The sequence below is a fragment of the Azolla caroliniana genome, unplaced genomic scaffold (genome assembly GCF_043228905.1).
Source record: "Azolla caroliniana isolate FFs.n. ecotype wild unplaced genomic scaffold, voAzoCaro1.0.p SCAF_20, whole genome shotgun sequence".
In the NCBI taxonomy this organism is placed as follows: Eukaryota; Viridiplantae; Streptophyta; class Polypodiopsida; order Salviniales; family Salviniaceae; genus Azolla; species Azolla caroliniana.
The window spans coordinates 9,403,783-9,420,098 of record NW_028230455.1 but is presented as its reverse complement, the minus strand read 5'-3'; the positions used below and the strand labels follow the sequence as shown (position 1 = coordinate 9,420,098).

General features: G+C 39.6%; 1 protein-coding gene across 1 annotated transcript; it reads right to left on the bottom strand.

The window, feature by feature from the left end:
* Positions 1 to 9,932: 9,932 nt before the first annotated feature.
* Positions 9,933 to 16,026, bottom strand: LOC147850928 (proteasome subunit alpha type-2). Its single transcript, XM_087335841.1, has 10 exons — positions 15,794 to 16,026; positions 13,769 to 13,833; positions 13,588 to 13,634; positions 13,421 to 13,496; positions 13,224 to 13,291; positions 12,702 to 12,771; positions 12,484 to 12,569; positions 10,688 to 10,750; positions 10,441 to 10,506; positions 9,933 to 10,172 (listed from the first exon to the last, which is right to left on the bottom strand). The coding sequence occupies exons 1-10, from the start codon at positions 15,909 to 15,911 to the stop codon at positions 10,124 to 10,126; spliced, it is 708 nt and encodes a 235-aa protein (XP_087191967.1). The 5' UTR covers positions 15,912 to 16,026; the 3' UTR covers positions 9,933 to 10,123.
* Positions 16,027 to 16,316: the final 290 nt, after the last annotated feature.

Below are 16,316 nucleotides of genomic sequence, written 5' to 3'. Positions count from 1 at the left end.
AGAGAGAAGAGAAAAGAGAGATAGCGAGGATGAGAGAGAGAGTGATGATGATAACAACCAATATATTATGTGAAGGATAAGTACAAAATGGCTAAGAGGCTTAAGACTGGCGTTGAACCAATTTGGTTCAACATAATGCCTAGTGCCTTCTTTTATAGTGTCCTCAGGAGTAATCCTGAAGCTTCTAGAATGTTCCAGAGAAATCTAGAATATACATTAATTTCCTATAATAAAACTTAAATGAAAATAATATCTTACGTATTACAATAGATGGTATAGTGGTCAAGAGCTCGACCCATATAACATAAGGTCATGGGTTTGAGTCTTTCCATATCATGACACTATCTCCCCCTTAAGGCGATGAGTGGAACGAGTCGGCGCTGATTGCGGACCGGGTTTGTCCGGAAACTTCCGATGGAACTCAGCAAGAAGATCTTGAGCATTGGCGATATGCTCGACGAGTTCCCAAGTACGTTCACTCGAACTATAGCCGAGCCAATCTCGACCAAATAATAAAGTTTGTTGCGAACAAATTTGGAGTCGAGGATGGTAGCAACTTCATACTCCGGGCTGGCGTCTAACTCAAGCGGGGGCGGCGGTGGTGTAACATGATTGGGAATAGTGTTTGCTTTATTATAAGGTTCAAGAAGAAAACTATGGAAGACCGGATGTATCCGAAGATGCGGAGGAAGATCAAGGTGGAACATGACATCATTAACCTTACCGGTAATATGGAAAGGACCGAGTCGTCGATAATCCAACTTGTCGCACGGTCGAGTAGTCTTGATGTGACGACGTAAAAGCCATACTCGATCTCCGATGGCAAAAGAGGAGGGAAGCCGATGACGATCCGCGTAAGTCTTCTGTGTCTGTTGAGCATGACGAAGATGAGTAGAGAGATCCATCTGGATCTTGCGTAGTCTCTCCAAATGATCCTCGGCACGAGGATTGGTAGGTAGCTCCGGGGTGTCGATCACCAACCAGCAAGGATGAGAACCGGTATAAGCATAGAATGGGGAGACTTGAGTCGAGGAGTGAACAACATTATTATACGCAAACTCCGCAAAGTGGAGAATCTCGGTGCAATCGTCCTATTGATAACTCAGGAAACACCAGAGATATTGCTCTAGCGTTTGGTTTATTCGTTCCGCCTGCCCATCGGTCTGAGGATGGTAGCCGGAGGAGAGGTTGCAAGAGACCTTGAGCATCTTGAAGAGATGCTGCCAAAATTTGGAGACGAATTGCGGTCCTCGGTCACTGATGATACTGTCTGGGAGGCCATGATGCCGAAATACCTCACGCATGACAAGGGCGGCGGTTTCCTCGCTAGTGATGGCCTTAGTACACGGCACAAAATGTGTCATCTTTGTATATCGATCGACGACGGTTAAGATAGCATCGAATCCCTTCGAGACCAACAGATTTGTGATAAAGTCAAGACAAATAGACTGCCACGACTTACTTGGAATCGGTAAGGGTTCCAACAAGCCATATGGATAGTGTTGTGGCATCTTTGCTCGGCAGAAAGCATCACAGGTCTGAACGTAGTCGCCAACAAAACGTCGCATATGGGGCCACCAAAAGGATCGTTGAACTAGATCCAACGTCTTAGTGCTACCGAAATGTCCCTCCATATGGGTGTGGTGACAACTTTGGACGATTTGAAGGCGACAGGAGCAATCGGGTACATATACAAGCTTTTTAAAGAATACCAAACCATCATGATATTCGAATTGTTGGTAGTCCATACATGGTTGTTGAGACTGGGAATAGGATGCCCGAGAGGTATCAATGTGCGCCAGAATGTCTTGAGCAAAATTGTCCGTCTTCAAGTTCGCACGTATGGTGTCGGTAATCTGGGAATCCATTGGGGTGTGAAAAATCCGCATTGTGTGCAATCGTGTTGGTCCCAAGATTACTTGCTTTTGATTATCGAATGTTGGATCACCAGGAAGAGGTGCAAGATATGAACGCCGTGATAGCGCATCTGCTTTTCTTTGCTGCTTCCCCGGTCGATATATGATTTTGAAGTCGAAACGCGTGAGGAATTGAGCCCACCGAGCTTGCCATCGATTTAGCACCCGAGCGTTCTGGAAATAAGCAAGGTTTTTGTGATCACTAAAGACGATGACCTGATGTGGAGAGCCCTCTAAGAAATACCGCCATTACACAAAGGAATCCACAATGGCTAGTAACTCCTTGTCATGTATTTCGTGGTTGATTTCCGCGGCATCGAATTTGCGCGAATGGAAAGCCACTGGATGTAACTCTTCTTTATCTCCTTATTGAGAAAGGATGCTACCGAGGGCGAAATACGATGCGTCGGCCTCCATGATGAATGGTTTCTTTGTATCCACATGAGCTAGAATAGGAGCTGATGTAAAGGCTTTCTTAAGATGCTGAAAAGCCATGTCCGCTTCATTTGACCAAAGAAATGCTTGTCCCTTCTTCGTAAGTTGTGTGAGAGGTAAAATAATCTTCGAGTAATCCTGTATAAACTTGCGATAGAAGTTAGAAAAACCTAGAAATCATTGCACATCTCGTACTGACTGTGGAATTTGCCACTCTAGCATAGTTTGGACTTTAGCTGGATCCATGGAGATGCCCTTTGAGGAGATGACGTAGCCTAGAACTTCCACTTGCTTGCAGTCAAAGCTACATTTTTCTAGCTTGGCATAAAGACCATGCTCGTGGAGTCGTTTTAGTACTAATAGTACATGAGAATCGTGCTCTTCCTGGGTCTTCGAATAAATCAATAGATCATCCAGATAGATGATCAAACAGATATCCAAGAGGTCTCTGAATATATCATTTGCCATGTGTTGAAAGACTGCGGGTGCATTGGTTAGACCGAACGGCATAACAGTATATTCGAAATGCCCATACCGCGTGCGAAAGGCGGTCTTCCATTCATCTCCCGATGGGATCCGCGCGAGGTTATACGCTCCTCGTAGATCAATCTTTGTAAAAAACTTGGCACCATTAACTCGCTCTAAAAGACTTGATATAAGAGGAAGGGCATACCTATTACGGATGGTGACTTTATTTAAGCTACGGTAATCAACGACGAGACGAAGTGAGCCATCTTTCTTCTTGACAAAGAAGATGGGTGCACCGGCCGGAGATTTCGAATGACGAATAAACCCGCTTGCCAAGTTCTCCTCTATGTAGGCTCGAAGGACTTCTAACTCGGTGGGGAACAAGTTGTAAATTGGTCCCCATGGTGGCTCTGCTCCCGGTTGTAGATCGATGGGACAATCATAGGGATGATGATGAGGAAGAGTACCAGCTTTTACCTTGTCAAATACATCGGCATAAGGGTGATATTTCACCAGAAGTTGTACTAAGGATTCCTCCTTAATAGTGTTGGAAGGATGTACTGATATTGCAAATAGAAACATTGCCTCCTTGTGTCCTTCTTCGCGTAATTGACGTAGTGAAATGGTCGAAACTCGATGAGTAGATTCTTGGGGTTGTCGATGTCGGACTTCTCTTGTTCTCCAATCTATGTCTGGATTATGTAATTCAAACCAAGGTAATCCCAGGACAATGGGATGCTCTGGACTACTAATTATATTAAATGCTACTACACACACAAAACTACCTAGGACAACTTGAATGGGTTCTGACTCTTCTACAATATTCCTAGAAGCAATCGGACGACCATCAATGACTACTACAGATGCGGGGCAAGGAAGTTTTCTTAAGGATATCTAAGAAGCTTGGGAAAATTTTCGATCCATGAAACAGGAATTAGCTCTGGAATCTAGAAGTGCTAGGACATGTACTGGGGGAGTACTTTTAGTACTAACCATGACTTGGGCTAGGAACACATTGTTAACTTGCTTGGAGGGAATGGAACCACTAATGGGTTGTACAAATCTAGGGTTGTCCAACCAAACGGCTCCTATTTTGGCTGGACTCAATCGTTTAACTCTTCATCTAATTGACTAAGGATTTCAAATTTGTTTGAGATACTTGGGCTATTAGTACTATTAATACTATCAAACATTCTATTAGTACTATTAATACTGTCAAACATTCTATTAGTACTATTAATACTATCAGACACTCCGAAGGGAAGAATTGACTCGGGTTTAGTACAGGCTACGATTTGATTTACCTGTCTTCTTGGCCTATGGGGACAATTGATTGCAATAAGCCCTGGTTCACCGCAATAAAGACATAATCGATTTGCACGTCGTCGTTGCTTTTCTTCTTCCGATAACGGGCCGCGTCGACGCATGGTATCGATCTCCATCGGTGTCGAAGTATTTGCTTGAGGTATGTCTCGTGCAAACAGTTTAGCCGCGACTGAGGCGTAAGTGGGCTCCGGCCTAGAGCGTGGTATCTATAATTGACATTCCGAATGCCGTTTGAAAAGGCGGTTGTCACATCGGACCGCTCAACTGATTGCCTCCGTAAGAGACTTTGGTTCTTCGGGGAAAGTTAGAAGTAGATCTTTGACATCGTTTCGCAAGCCATAGCGAAACTACTCCATTAGTGCTTGATCATCCCAAGGGATATCTGAAGCGAGTAGGCGGAAATCCGCCGCATAGGCAGAGGCTGGACGATCGCCTTAACCCAATCGTCGGATCTTGTTGATCGTCGTCTTGATGTTGTCGGTGTCTCCAAAGCAGGCTTTAAACTCACTAATAAAATCTTCAAAGTTATTAAGCAAGGGCGATTGTTTTTCTAGAAGCAGAGCGAACCATGCTAAGGCTGAGCCGCTAAGCAACGTGCCTATTAAGCCGACTCGGGATGCATCAGTGGGGTATCGGGAAGGATGCATTTGGATGACTAATCGTACTTGATTAAGGAATCCCCTAAATTGCGAACGCGTTCCATCAAATTTCACAGGAAGTCCAATCTTCGGCTCTTTATGAAATTCTTGGGGACTTGATCCTTGTTGTTGCTATGTTGCTTCGAGTTGTTGCACCCGTAACGCTAACTCCCCATGTTGTTGCTGCGTTTGTTGTTTTCCTAGAGTGATTTGTTGCAGATCCCCTATCAGTCATTGGTTTTCTTGTTCCAAGGCAACAAATTTTTCTTTTAAGCACTCTAGCTCGGAGAAAACGGATTGATATTCTTGGGCGCTAACAGTAGCCATAGTATAGGGAAAAGGGTAGGAGGATGAGGGAGAACGACAAGTAGCCTCGAGGGAAAATTGGTTCAAATTGTCAGGAATAGTACTAAAGCAGAGATGGAATTAGTATGAAAGAAGAGAAGTACTATTAGTACTAAGAGGACGGGATTGCGTAAGACTCCCGAGAGAGAGAGAGAGAGAGAGAGAGAGAGAGAGAGAGAGAGAGAGAGAGAGAGAGAGAAGAGAAAAGAGAGATAGCGAGGATGAGAGAGAGAGTGATGATGATAACAACCAATATATTATGTGAAGGATAAGTACAAAATGGCTAAGAGACTTAAGACTGGCGTGGAACCAATTTGGTTCAACATAATGCCTAGTGCCTTCTTCTATAGTTTTCTCAGGAGTAATCCTGAAGCTTCTAGAATGTTCCAGAGAAATCTAGAATATACATTAATTTCCTATAATAAAACTTAAATGAAAATAATATTTTACATATTACAATAGATGGTATAATGGTCAAGAGTTTGACCCATATAACATAAGGTCATGGGTTCGAGTCTTGCCATATTATGACAGTCTCCAGCTCCTCAAGAAAGGAGAACCACTCTTTGTGGTTCCTCATGTGGTTTGAAGCTCCGAGTCCACGTACCAAACTTCTTCCGACTTCGAGTGAGTTGGATGCAACCATTTGGTTGGCCTTATGCTTCATTACGAGGGTCGATCCTAACCCGGCTCTCTCTGAGCCTCCGGCAAAATGTGATTGGTGACGCCTATCTACGTCTCTCCGGCTCAATCCGGATTTGTTCGAATCAACCCTTTTTTCCAGTACTCGCTCTCTTTGTGGCCGTTTCGACCACAGTACCAGCATTGTGTTTCGGCCTTTCCTTGCCAGTTTTCGACACCGCTTTGACTCCCTCCATTTCCGGAGGGTCCGGATTGCTGTTTGTACCATCTTTGTGCCTCCGATTCTGCTCTTGTTGGTTGCCTACATTGTGTCAATCCCCCTTGACCGCCACGTCCACGGGGCCTCTCTGCCTCCGTGTATAGCATCTTGTTGCTGGTTTGCGTACTCGTCGACGCACTCACGTGGTTCTCCTCTACAAGGAGCATCGATTGTAAGTCAAAAAACAAGGGCATATTCTCCCTTGTACAGACCGCCGTTTGGAATGCTCCGAACTTCGATGCCAGGCCCTCGAGACAAACCTGCACCATCTCATCCTGCTTGACAGTCACGTTGACGGAGGCAAGGGAGTCATAGATCTCTTTAATCTGGGCCGTGTAATCGACCACCGACGTGTCTTTCTATCAGACGTTGCTCAACTCCTATCAGAGTTGTAGATTCCGGGTCGTGGTGCTTGCAGCAAAGACCTTCTTCAGGTTTCCCCAAGCTTCCTTTGGCGTCTTGGTGTCCCGAATATAGCTAAGCAGTTGATCCTCGACACTGGACGCAAAGCAATACATCACCCTACTTGCCGCTTGTTCCCTTATGCCGCATTAGGTGTCGTATCATTAGCTCCGTCAATATAACTCCAATAGCCATGCCCAAGCAAGTACTGGTGCATCTTGTACGACCAAGATGTGTAGTTAGTTCTGTCGAGCTTCTCCGTCGGAAGCGAGCTAGCCATTCCTCTGTCCATTCTTTCCTTCTTGTTTTTTATCGGGTGTTAGGGTTCGTCTAAGGAAATCACTTGTTGACAGCAAAGGTTCTCAACCCTCACGCTTTGATACCCTATAAAGTGAAAGTGCGGAACCGTAGACAAAACCGGTTGACCCGAGTAACGACAGAACACAAAGATGAATGTTTACTGGAAGCTTAACATAGTATGCGGGAGAGACAGAGTTAGAGCAGAAAACTAAAAATTTAAACTTACTCAATTTTGCTTTACAACATATTTATACAAGTTCTTAAAGGACTGACAAGTACTTTAATGCTCATACAGAGCATTAGACACTTACTACCAAAAATATGCCTACGTACTAGGCTAGAGTCATATGCCTCTAATAGCCAACCGGATTCAATCCAATCCAGATTACGATCTGGTTCTCCGATCCAACTCCTGGTTCCGGATGCCGATCCGGTCCTTTTTTCTGGACTCCAATCCTGCTCTCACTTATTCAACCGATCTGGATCCAGTTGAGCTTGTTCGCTCAACAAAGTTCTAGGCGTATCCATCTTGCATTTCATGTTAATAAACTAGAGAACTATCTATTAGATGAAGATATTGTGATGGATGAAAATGTGGAAATGTAGATTCCTTTTGTAGTTGAGTTGCTAAGATCATATTCTATGGAACTATAGAGTTCTTTGGTAATTGACTTTGTAAGATCATATCCTATGTAAGTGTACAATCCTTCGATAATGGCATTGTTAATATCATATCCTACCAATCTAAGATAAGAAGATGAGGAATCATACACATGTTGCACCTAACTACAAAACCATATTCATCGTGGAACAGGGAAACCGTACACATCGATATATGTTAGAGCTCATCCCATTATCTCCCATTCAAACCATTACTTCCATGCGACTTAGCTCCCATGCATTGCGATGTGAGACGGGGCGTTGGGGCACAAGTGATGAGAGTGGCCAGCTATTCACACTTTGCACTAAACAAGTTTGATAGTCTTAGTATTACACTTTGATACAATACTCTGCCTTTGATCATATTCGACTATGCTTTCCACACATCTTCGACCAAGCCCAATCCTTGGACTAATTTCGGTCACAACCACAATGTGCACTCTCAATTGCAACATTCATTGGTAAAGTTCTTGAACATCGAGAGTCGATACTCACTTTTACATGTACCACATGAAATGTAATATTTTTGGTCTCATAGGTCATGTTTGACCTTCGAAGACGATAATAGAATCTATCTATCTCTTTTGTAAAAGCACACGTAAAATCCACTTGTTAAACAGTTCTTCGTCTCCTCTACCTATATATCCTATGTAGGGAGAGGGACGTCTTGTAACGCCACCAGAAAACTTGAATATGCATTTGAGCAAAATGATCCCCACATGCCCTAACATCCAAAAATTCCACATAAGAATACCTTTCAACTTCTTCATATAGGCTTTCACCCCATGTCTACTGTCAAACATGAAAGCATTACACATATTCCATTTGTGGTGTAGTCTCTAATATCGTAAACATTGGAACAATATCTCCATCTCGTCATTTGGACCATTTTGAACATACTGTGAAAAAACCCATTGTTTAGGCCTCAAATAACAATGGGTTAAAACTTAATTAACGTCCAATAAGTTATTCCAAATGGAACACATTATAGGACATTTAATGAACCTATGTGTACTGTCCTCCAACGGAATGGTGCAAAAGAAACATGTGTTTGACCTTAGTCCTCGTCTCTTTAAGGCTGAACCTAATGGGAGCCCACCAATCATAACTCTCCATATGATTACCTTTCCATGAAATGGCAAATGGGAATGCCAACCACATTGTCATATTTTCCACCACCTTGCATTCGATTTAATACATTCCATGACGTTTCTACTTTGGGGATAGCCAAGATAATGATGTCATTGCATGATGATACAAAATATTTGTAGTGACTTGTAACAAGTATGTACCATCTTGTAACGGCCAATCCACCCAAGGTGCAACATTTGCTTTCAATGGCAAAGATCCATGCAACAATGCTCTTCCTCTCTCTCTCTCTCTCTCTCTCTCTTGGTGGTTTATAGTACAACATCAAAGTCATAGATTTGAAAGAACCCAAAGTTCAATCCTCACAATGTGCTAGGCCCAATCTAATAGATTGGAATCAATCTCACATGGACATTAAAAAGATAGGAAGATATCTATTTGTGTCAAAATGGCCACTAATTCTACAATAATTGCTCACCAAAGTTAACATTACACTTTCGCCCTACTTGCTCTCTTGTACTACTACCCATGTCATGAAGTGCTTGTTAAGAGTCCATTCTCATGGAAATTGATCTTTTCCATAGTCTCACATCCATAGATTTAGAATACTTACCCAACTTCGATATCACTAATAGAATTCGACTCAACCCCAAAATATCCTCATGATTCATATTAGCTAACATAGGCAAGTAGTTAGCAAACAAATATCCCAAAAATAATATGACAATTCTAACACTATGATGTTGGCATGTGCCACATTTCCTGTATCCCATTTTTCTTTGGTCATTTTTGGATAAAAACTTAACAATGCTAATGTATAATCCCAAATGTTTGGAGATATGGTTGTCCCAAGAGCATTGGATATGTACTTGCATTTTCCAATCGTAGAACACCATCAGTCTATTGGCAATCTCTACAATGAGTATTATGACTTCGTTTTGGAATTAGGACATCATCGACAATAGATCTTCAATGGGCATTACCTTACCAGCCATATTCATGCTTTCTTTCAATCAACCAAAATGCAAAGCTACGTCTTCATGATAGCAAAAAATTATGATATAAATAAACTATAACAATCAACCAAAATGCAAACCTACGTCTTCATGATAGCAAAAAATTATGATATAAATAAACTGTAATATATTTGTGCTCCAATTTATTAGAATAAATACCAAAAAGAAAACATTCTTGGCAATAAGAGTTTTTACTTGAGCCGATGAGATTTAGGCCAATTTCAATTAGCATATAGACTATGACATTGGTATTATGAGAGACCAAACTGATTGTTCAATCTTGTGGATGGTTCTACTAGATACTTATCAGATTGTTTACTGTAAAAGGAGGTTAATTTCAATTATGTCACAAACTTAAGACTGATATGATAATTAACTCAATACTGTAACATTTCACAACTCTCCTCTGAATCACAGAGCATCTTTGCTAGTATAATCATGTGCAGATAGACTTTAATTATAACTAGGAAAAGTACAAAAAATCGAATAGATTAAAATTCCCACCCAATGAAAACTTGGTTCCAAAATTACACAAACCGTGTAAATTTCTAGGGAATATTTGCAAGGGATCTTTTTATAGAAATGCCCTTGGAATCTAAACGTATAAAGATCATTATGGAACTTCAATTATTCCACTTCAGCTAAATAATCATCAATCTCAGCTGGAGTCAACACCCTGCATCAAGATAACACATGATTGCTATCATAAACATACTAATGGTTCATTATTTAAAAGGAATGGGAAAGGCACAAACAATACCCCAAACCTTTCAGATATTTACCAGAATCCCTTTTAAGTCTTCAAAACACAAATACCAAAATACCCCTTTAACAACAAATTATGGCTAGAGGGTTATTTTAGTAGTTTTTGGAAGGATATTCTGGTAAATATTCAAAACGTTAAGAAGTTGTTTTCCAACAAATCACCATGATATAAGGCTTACCTAAAAACTCTATCAGATCCAATGACTCCAATTTCGATATTCTTTCCTGATATTTGGCCCTCAAATCTGCCATGCACAACATTTTATTCTAACATGTGAATCCATGAACTAAAATGGAAGTCAACCAATGTTCAAACAATTTGCAATGCACAAACTGACTGAGTCCAATATTCGGCTCATTCATTTGTGTACAGGGATATTTTATATATTGTGAATGTGTACATACAGACATAAATTAGCATCCTACCCTTCCTTCAAAGTCAGTATTGCTGTGTGGACAGCATCTTCCAGTTCCATATCATCAGTGTACCTGAAGGAGAGGAGGATGTGCAAGGTTATTTTGTAGGCTTCAACAATGTATAAAAACGGGACAGTGTACAACTATAAATCTTATAGAGGAAAACAAGCACAAACATACAAATACAAACAACAAGAACAAATTTGGCATACAAAAGTAGATTGAATACCACTATACATAAAAAAAAAACATTAAATTAAAGCAAGCCATTGTAATGCAACTGATCTTAGCACCGTCTACCACTTGCAATTACTGTCATGTACATCTAGATTCATTCATATACTCATAATTTAAAAATGAAATGAATTCTAAATCGTCTATCCCTGAGAATTCCAGTTGCCTATGTGCATCCCAAACACATTCGTATTCATGTCTTTCATATCCAGAGTAGATTTGTATCAAAAAAATTCAAAGTAGAGATTGGGCTGAGTGTTCAATGTGGAGCAAATGAAACCTCGTCTGATAAGGAACATTCACTGCAAGGAAAATCAACTTGACCTCCTTGACTCATAAAATTTGATAGAATGCGACCCAATACTACACTAGAGGGACAAAGAATGAAGAGTTAAATATAACATCTTGATTCTAGCTAAATAATAGACTACAACGCTCGTTACAAACATCTGGGATAACCAATTCTCCTCTTGATGCTGCAATTTCTATTCTTGCATTCTCAGCTTCCAACCCTTTCTGCTTCTCCTCTATTAGCATTTACATTTACATCACCTTTATATTCTGACTTCTGTCGCTATGTGATGTGGCTCATGTTTTCGCTCATAAAAATGTTGCTATGTGGCTCATGTTTTTGCTTATAAAAATCATTCTTCTTCGTCTGCATTTTAACGATTCACTATATTTCCGAACCTTTTAAAACTGAGAGTTGGTCTGTGCACTGTCTTTATATTATATATTACGAGCCATGCTCTGCAAAGTTTCAGTTCATGTAACTTTTTTTAACCTTTATACAAAAACCTCAACTCTTAAAACCCTGTGTACTGGCTTTAAATTGTGAAGAACCTAAGCTTTTTCCAGCTGTGGCCACATTCAGTTCATGAAACTACAACAGCTTTTCCTTTTTACACATATGCTCCAACTCTTAAAACTCTATGTCCTGGATTCAAGTTGAGAAGAACCTGCACTCCTTCCTGCTGTGGCCACATTTAGTTCATTCAACCACAACAGCTTTTCTTTTTTTATCCCTCTTCCTCACTTCTAATATCAGCTGCTGCCTCTGGTACTTTTATGACATATTAGCCCATCCCTTTATCTAGTCAAATCTGATATCTTTAAAACATGTGACTTAGTAGAGGCATAGGCTTGCAGCTTGCCATCATTACAAAGCCATCCAGCAGAGGCTGACTGAAATATCAAGATGCAAAACTCTTATAACCTCTTAATCTTCAGTATTCCACCAGAATGTTACATGTGGTCACAGAATCTACAATATGAGTCTCTCCAAGTGTTCTCAAATTCTTGCTGCACTTCTGTAGTTCAAGTAGTGGACACCATCCTTGATTTGCAGCCATACACAAACCCATTACTTACTCAAACTTCCCTATCTAATATCAAAATTAGTACATTCAAAAGAATTAACAATTCCAGGAGAAAGTATGAATAGAAACATGAAAGGTAAATCTAGGAAAAACATCAAAAGCAAAACCAATTACTAATTCTATCAAGTTACATCTATCATCTATTAGGGCATGCTTTGATTGGACTCAGAGAATCAGATTTCATCACAGGACCTTTTTTCCAGGAAAGTTTTTGCATTAGATACATTCTTTCCAATCGCTGATGCCTTCCAAGAGAAATATGAGCCTGAGGGATCAACCTGATACAGATAATCAAGGAACGTCTTGATATTAAAATTGAACTAACATAAGATAGGCCCCAATACCTTATATTAATCTACTTTAGGTATATATGGAACCACCTAAATCAATAAGAAAACACTGATTATCACCTGAAATAACTGTGGCCCATTGTCATCATAGCCTGCAACAAGTAGGGAAACTCCAAATGGTCTCACTCCTCTGTATTTAAAAGAAAACTTCGTTTTTAGTAGATTTCCTACAAATCTCTAGCACAAGCAGCTTAAATACTGTGACCTATGTCATATGCCTATTCCTACAAGTTACAAAATTATTTCCACTAGGTAACATCAAGAATAAGTAAACTATAATAATTAGATTTCTATTCTACCAAAATTTATCATAAAGATATGTATTAGAAACAAAAATCATCAAATAAAACCACAATAATTAATAGTGCAAGAAAAGTCACATTTAAAGAGGCAGTGCAATAGAACACTTATATAGTGAAACTCCATCTTATATGTTGGGCTTCTATTGACAGAAGAAAATTTTTCATCAATGCAAGAGAAGAGTTCATAAGAGCAAATCACTTCTGAAATAAAATCATTATAAAGTAATAAGCAACATATAAAAGTATTGTTAAATGTAACAAAAATGCTTATATTACCCACCCAGACTGTGTAAACTCTTGCATTACTGCTGCTGTCTCTCTTACTAGTTGCAAGACAGGAATATTCTCCTGTGACAGATAAAGAAACATCAGATCATAGTGCATACAGAAAACCTATGCTGCAAGTTGATCAAACCATTCAAAAGAAGATTTGGAGAAAAAGTAAAAAACAGTGATCATAGTGGATAAAGAAACAACCTTGTAAACTCGATAATATTGTTGCGATTGCTTCCTACTTTTCCTCACTAAAACACGAGAATCAGGACCCATTCCACTGCAAATAAAGAAGCCGGGAGATTATTTATAGCCAGATTATATATGAACCTTCATTTGTACAGACCAGCACTGAATCATTTAATGCAAACCTATAAGCAACGCCGATGTTTGGAGTAAGCAACTGTATTTTCTTAACCTATGGATACCATGTAAAATAAAATAAAACATAGAGTTAATCACCATTACATGTTAGAAGCCAAAATTTGTTCTGTGCAATAGTCCACCAGGCAGTGGCGATAAATAATAACACTAAACTTAAGATAGACATACCGAAGTTTCATCAACAAGAATTGAAGGCAGTTTCTTCTCTGTAGCTATCACCACTCCATTTGCGGCTGTACCAACACACCCAGAGATCCAGATCAATGGTACAGAAAAAAAATAATAATAATAATTATGTACACTTTTTAGCACTCCATAAATCTTATTAAAAAAGACTATCAGTAAAGACAATACAAGAAAATGCACACTGAAAAAATATTCTTGTCAAGATAAGAGTAAACAGAATATGGCTCCATGGACTTTTAAAACATTAAAGTGAATCTCAAATAAGAGGCATACAAATGAAATTAAAAAAGTTCGGTCAGAAACAAAAAATCTAGGAAGGAAAAAGTTGATATTTCAATACAACATATTTTCACATCTTTGAACATTATAGATGATAGGCAAGACAGACCAGATGCTAATACCTACCTGACATTCCAGAAAGTGGAAAATTCCCAACCATAATGCACATTTTTACATCTCATGAAAGTTCTATGCTATCTTCAAACATCAATGGTTCAAATTTGGGATGAGCTTGAGGATGTGGCACAAATATAATGATAGAATTTCAAGCGTTTAGGACAATCTTTTGACAAAAAGCTACGAAAAAACAAATGGCATTTGGTGGAGAAACGAAAGGATCTTTCAAATTTCAAACAGAACATTTGGCGTGTTGCGCTTTCCAAGAATGATGCAATGAAATGCAGCGCAAATGTTTAAATACCAGGATATTAATGCACAAAGAGCAACAAAGTAGAAACAGACCTATTTATAGGTATAATTACAAGACTTCTGAATACAGAAAGGTAGGGCTTTGGATTGACTTTTAACAAAGAACTGATCATAACTATAGTGATCAGTCTTCTAACCACAAATATAGTGTGGTAGACAATCTTTTGACAAAACAAATCTTGAAAATAAGGGGTAATATCTATAACGACCAGACTCCTGAGAAGAAAGCTAGGGCTTTGGACAATTTTCAACACACAAACGTTGGTCGTCAATATAATGATCAGACTTCTTATCACAGTTCTAATGTTTTGGACAATATTTCAATAAAAAAAAGAGTATTGACGTAATGATCATACCTCTCATGTCAATGCTAGTGCTTCATACAATCTTTCAAAAAGACCAGAAGCTTTTATCAGAAGTATAAGACATCAGACCTCTGCCAAGAAAGGTAGTGTTTTTGCCAATCCTTGAACACAAACGAAACTTCAAACTTACATTGTCTATTATAATTGTCACACTTTTGAGCAAAAAGCTAGGGCTGCATATAAATTTTCAACAAAAATGAAAACTGGAAAAAGGCATTTACTCAGAAACTAATGGATCTTAAAGTTTACATCAAAGCACGGAGATAGTTTAGTGTTCACAATAGTCGCGAAAAATGGCATTTCCACAGAAACTGATGGATCTGGCTGAAAATAGTTCAGAGTTTCCAAGAATAATGTAATGAAATACAAAGGTCTGAAACTCAATATATAGCCTTTGAGAAAAGAAAGAAATAAAAGTCCAGATAGTTCAGAGTTTCCAAGAAAAATGCAATGAATGAAATACACAGGTCTGGAACTCAAGACATAGCCTTTCAGGAAAGAAAAAAATATAGAAGTAGAAAACAGCATGTGCTGGAAGATCTTTTAAAACAAACAAAAATGAAACAAAGCAGAAACTTACGAATCTTCCCATGAGTACATCCAGAGAGTTCCGCGAGACAGACAGGCATGCCCAAAATGAGCTAAATCAGTAATGGACTTTGTGAGTTTTCCATCAGAAATAAATGCAGAAAGTTCAGAGTTCACAATCACAACAGTCACAATGCAATGAACTACACACGTAAAAATCTCAATATGTAATATTGCAGGACAGATTTTTCTTCCAAATTTTACATCCGGACATCCAGTGTGTAGGAACGTTCCAAGCACAGAACAATGAGCTTCACGCGCTTGAGTTTGGAAAACATATAAACATCAGGAAAGAATGAAAGCACGGAAAGGAGAGAAGGAAGAGCGATTGAAAGAGAGAGCTAACCTTTGATACCAAGCGAGGTCTGGCCAGATCCAACAGCCATGAGAGCATGCTCGATCTGTACGAGTTTCCCTGAAGGGCTGAAGGTGGTGAGAGAGAAGGAGTACTGGCTGTCTCCCATGCTGCTGTGTCTGTCTGTCTGTCTGTCTGTCTGTCTTCTCTGTGTTTTCTTTCCCTTCTCAGTCTGTGTGCGTTCTTCCGACGAAGAAGACGGGGGCGACCTGCAAAGACGACAAGAAGAAGAAGAAGAAGAAGAAGAAGAAGAAGCTACATAATGAATGGCAAGTGCCGTGAAAGCTTGCCAAGTTTCCGATATTCCCATAATACCCCTCCCCTAATTTTCGCGATATTCCCCAAATACCCCTCCCGCTAATTTTCCGATATTCCCCAAAAACTCCTCCTCTTGCTACGTTTCCAATATTCCCAAAATACCTCTCTCGCTAATTATCTGATATTCCCGAAACACCCCTCTCGATAATTTCCCGATATTCCCAACGTACCATTCCTACTACATACATTTCCCCAA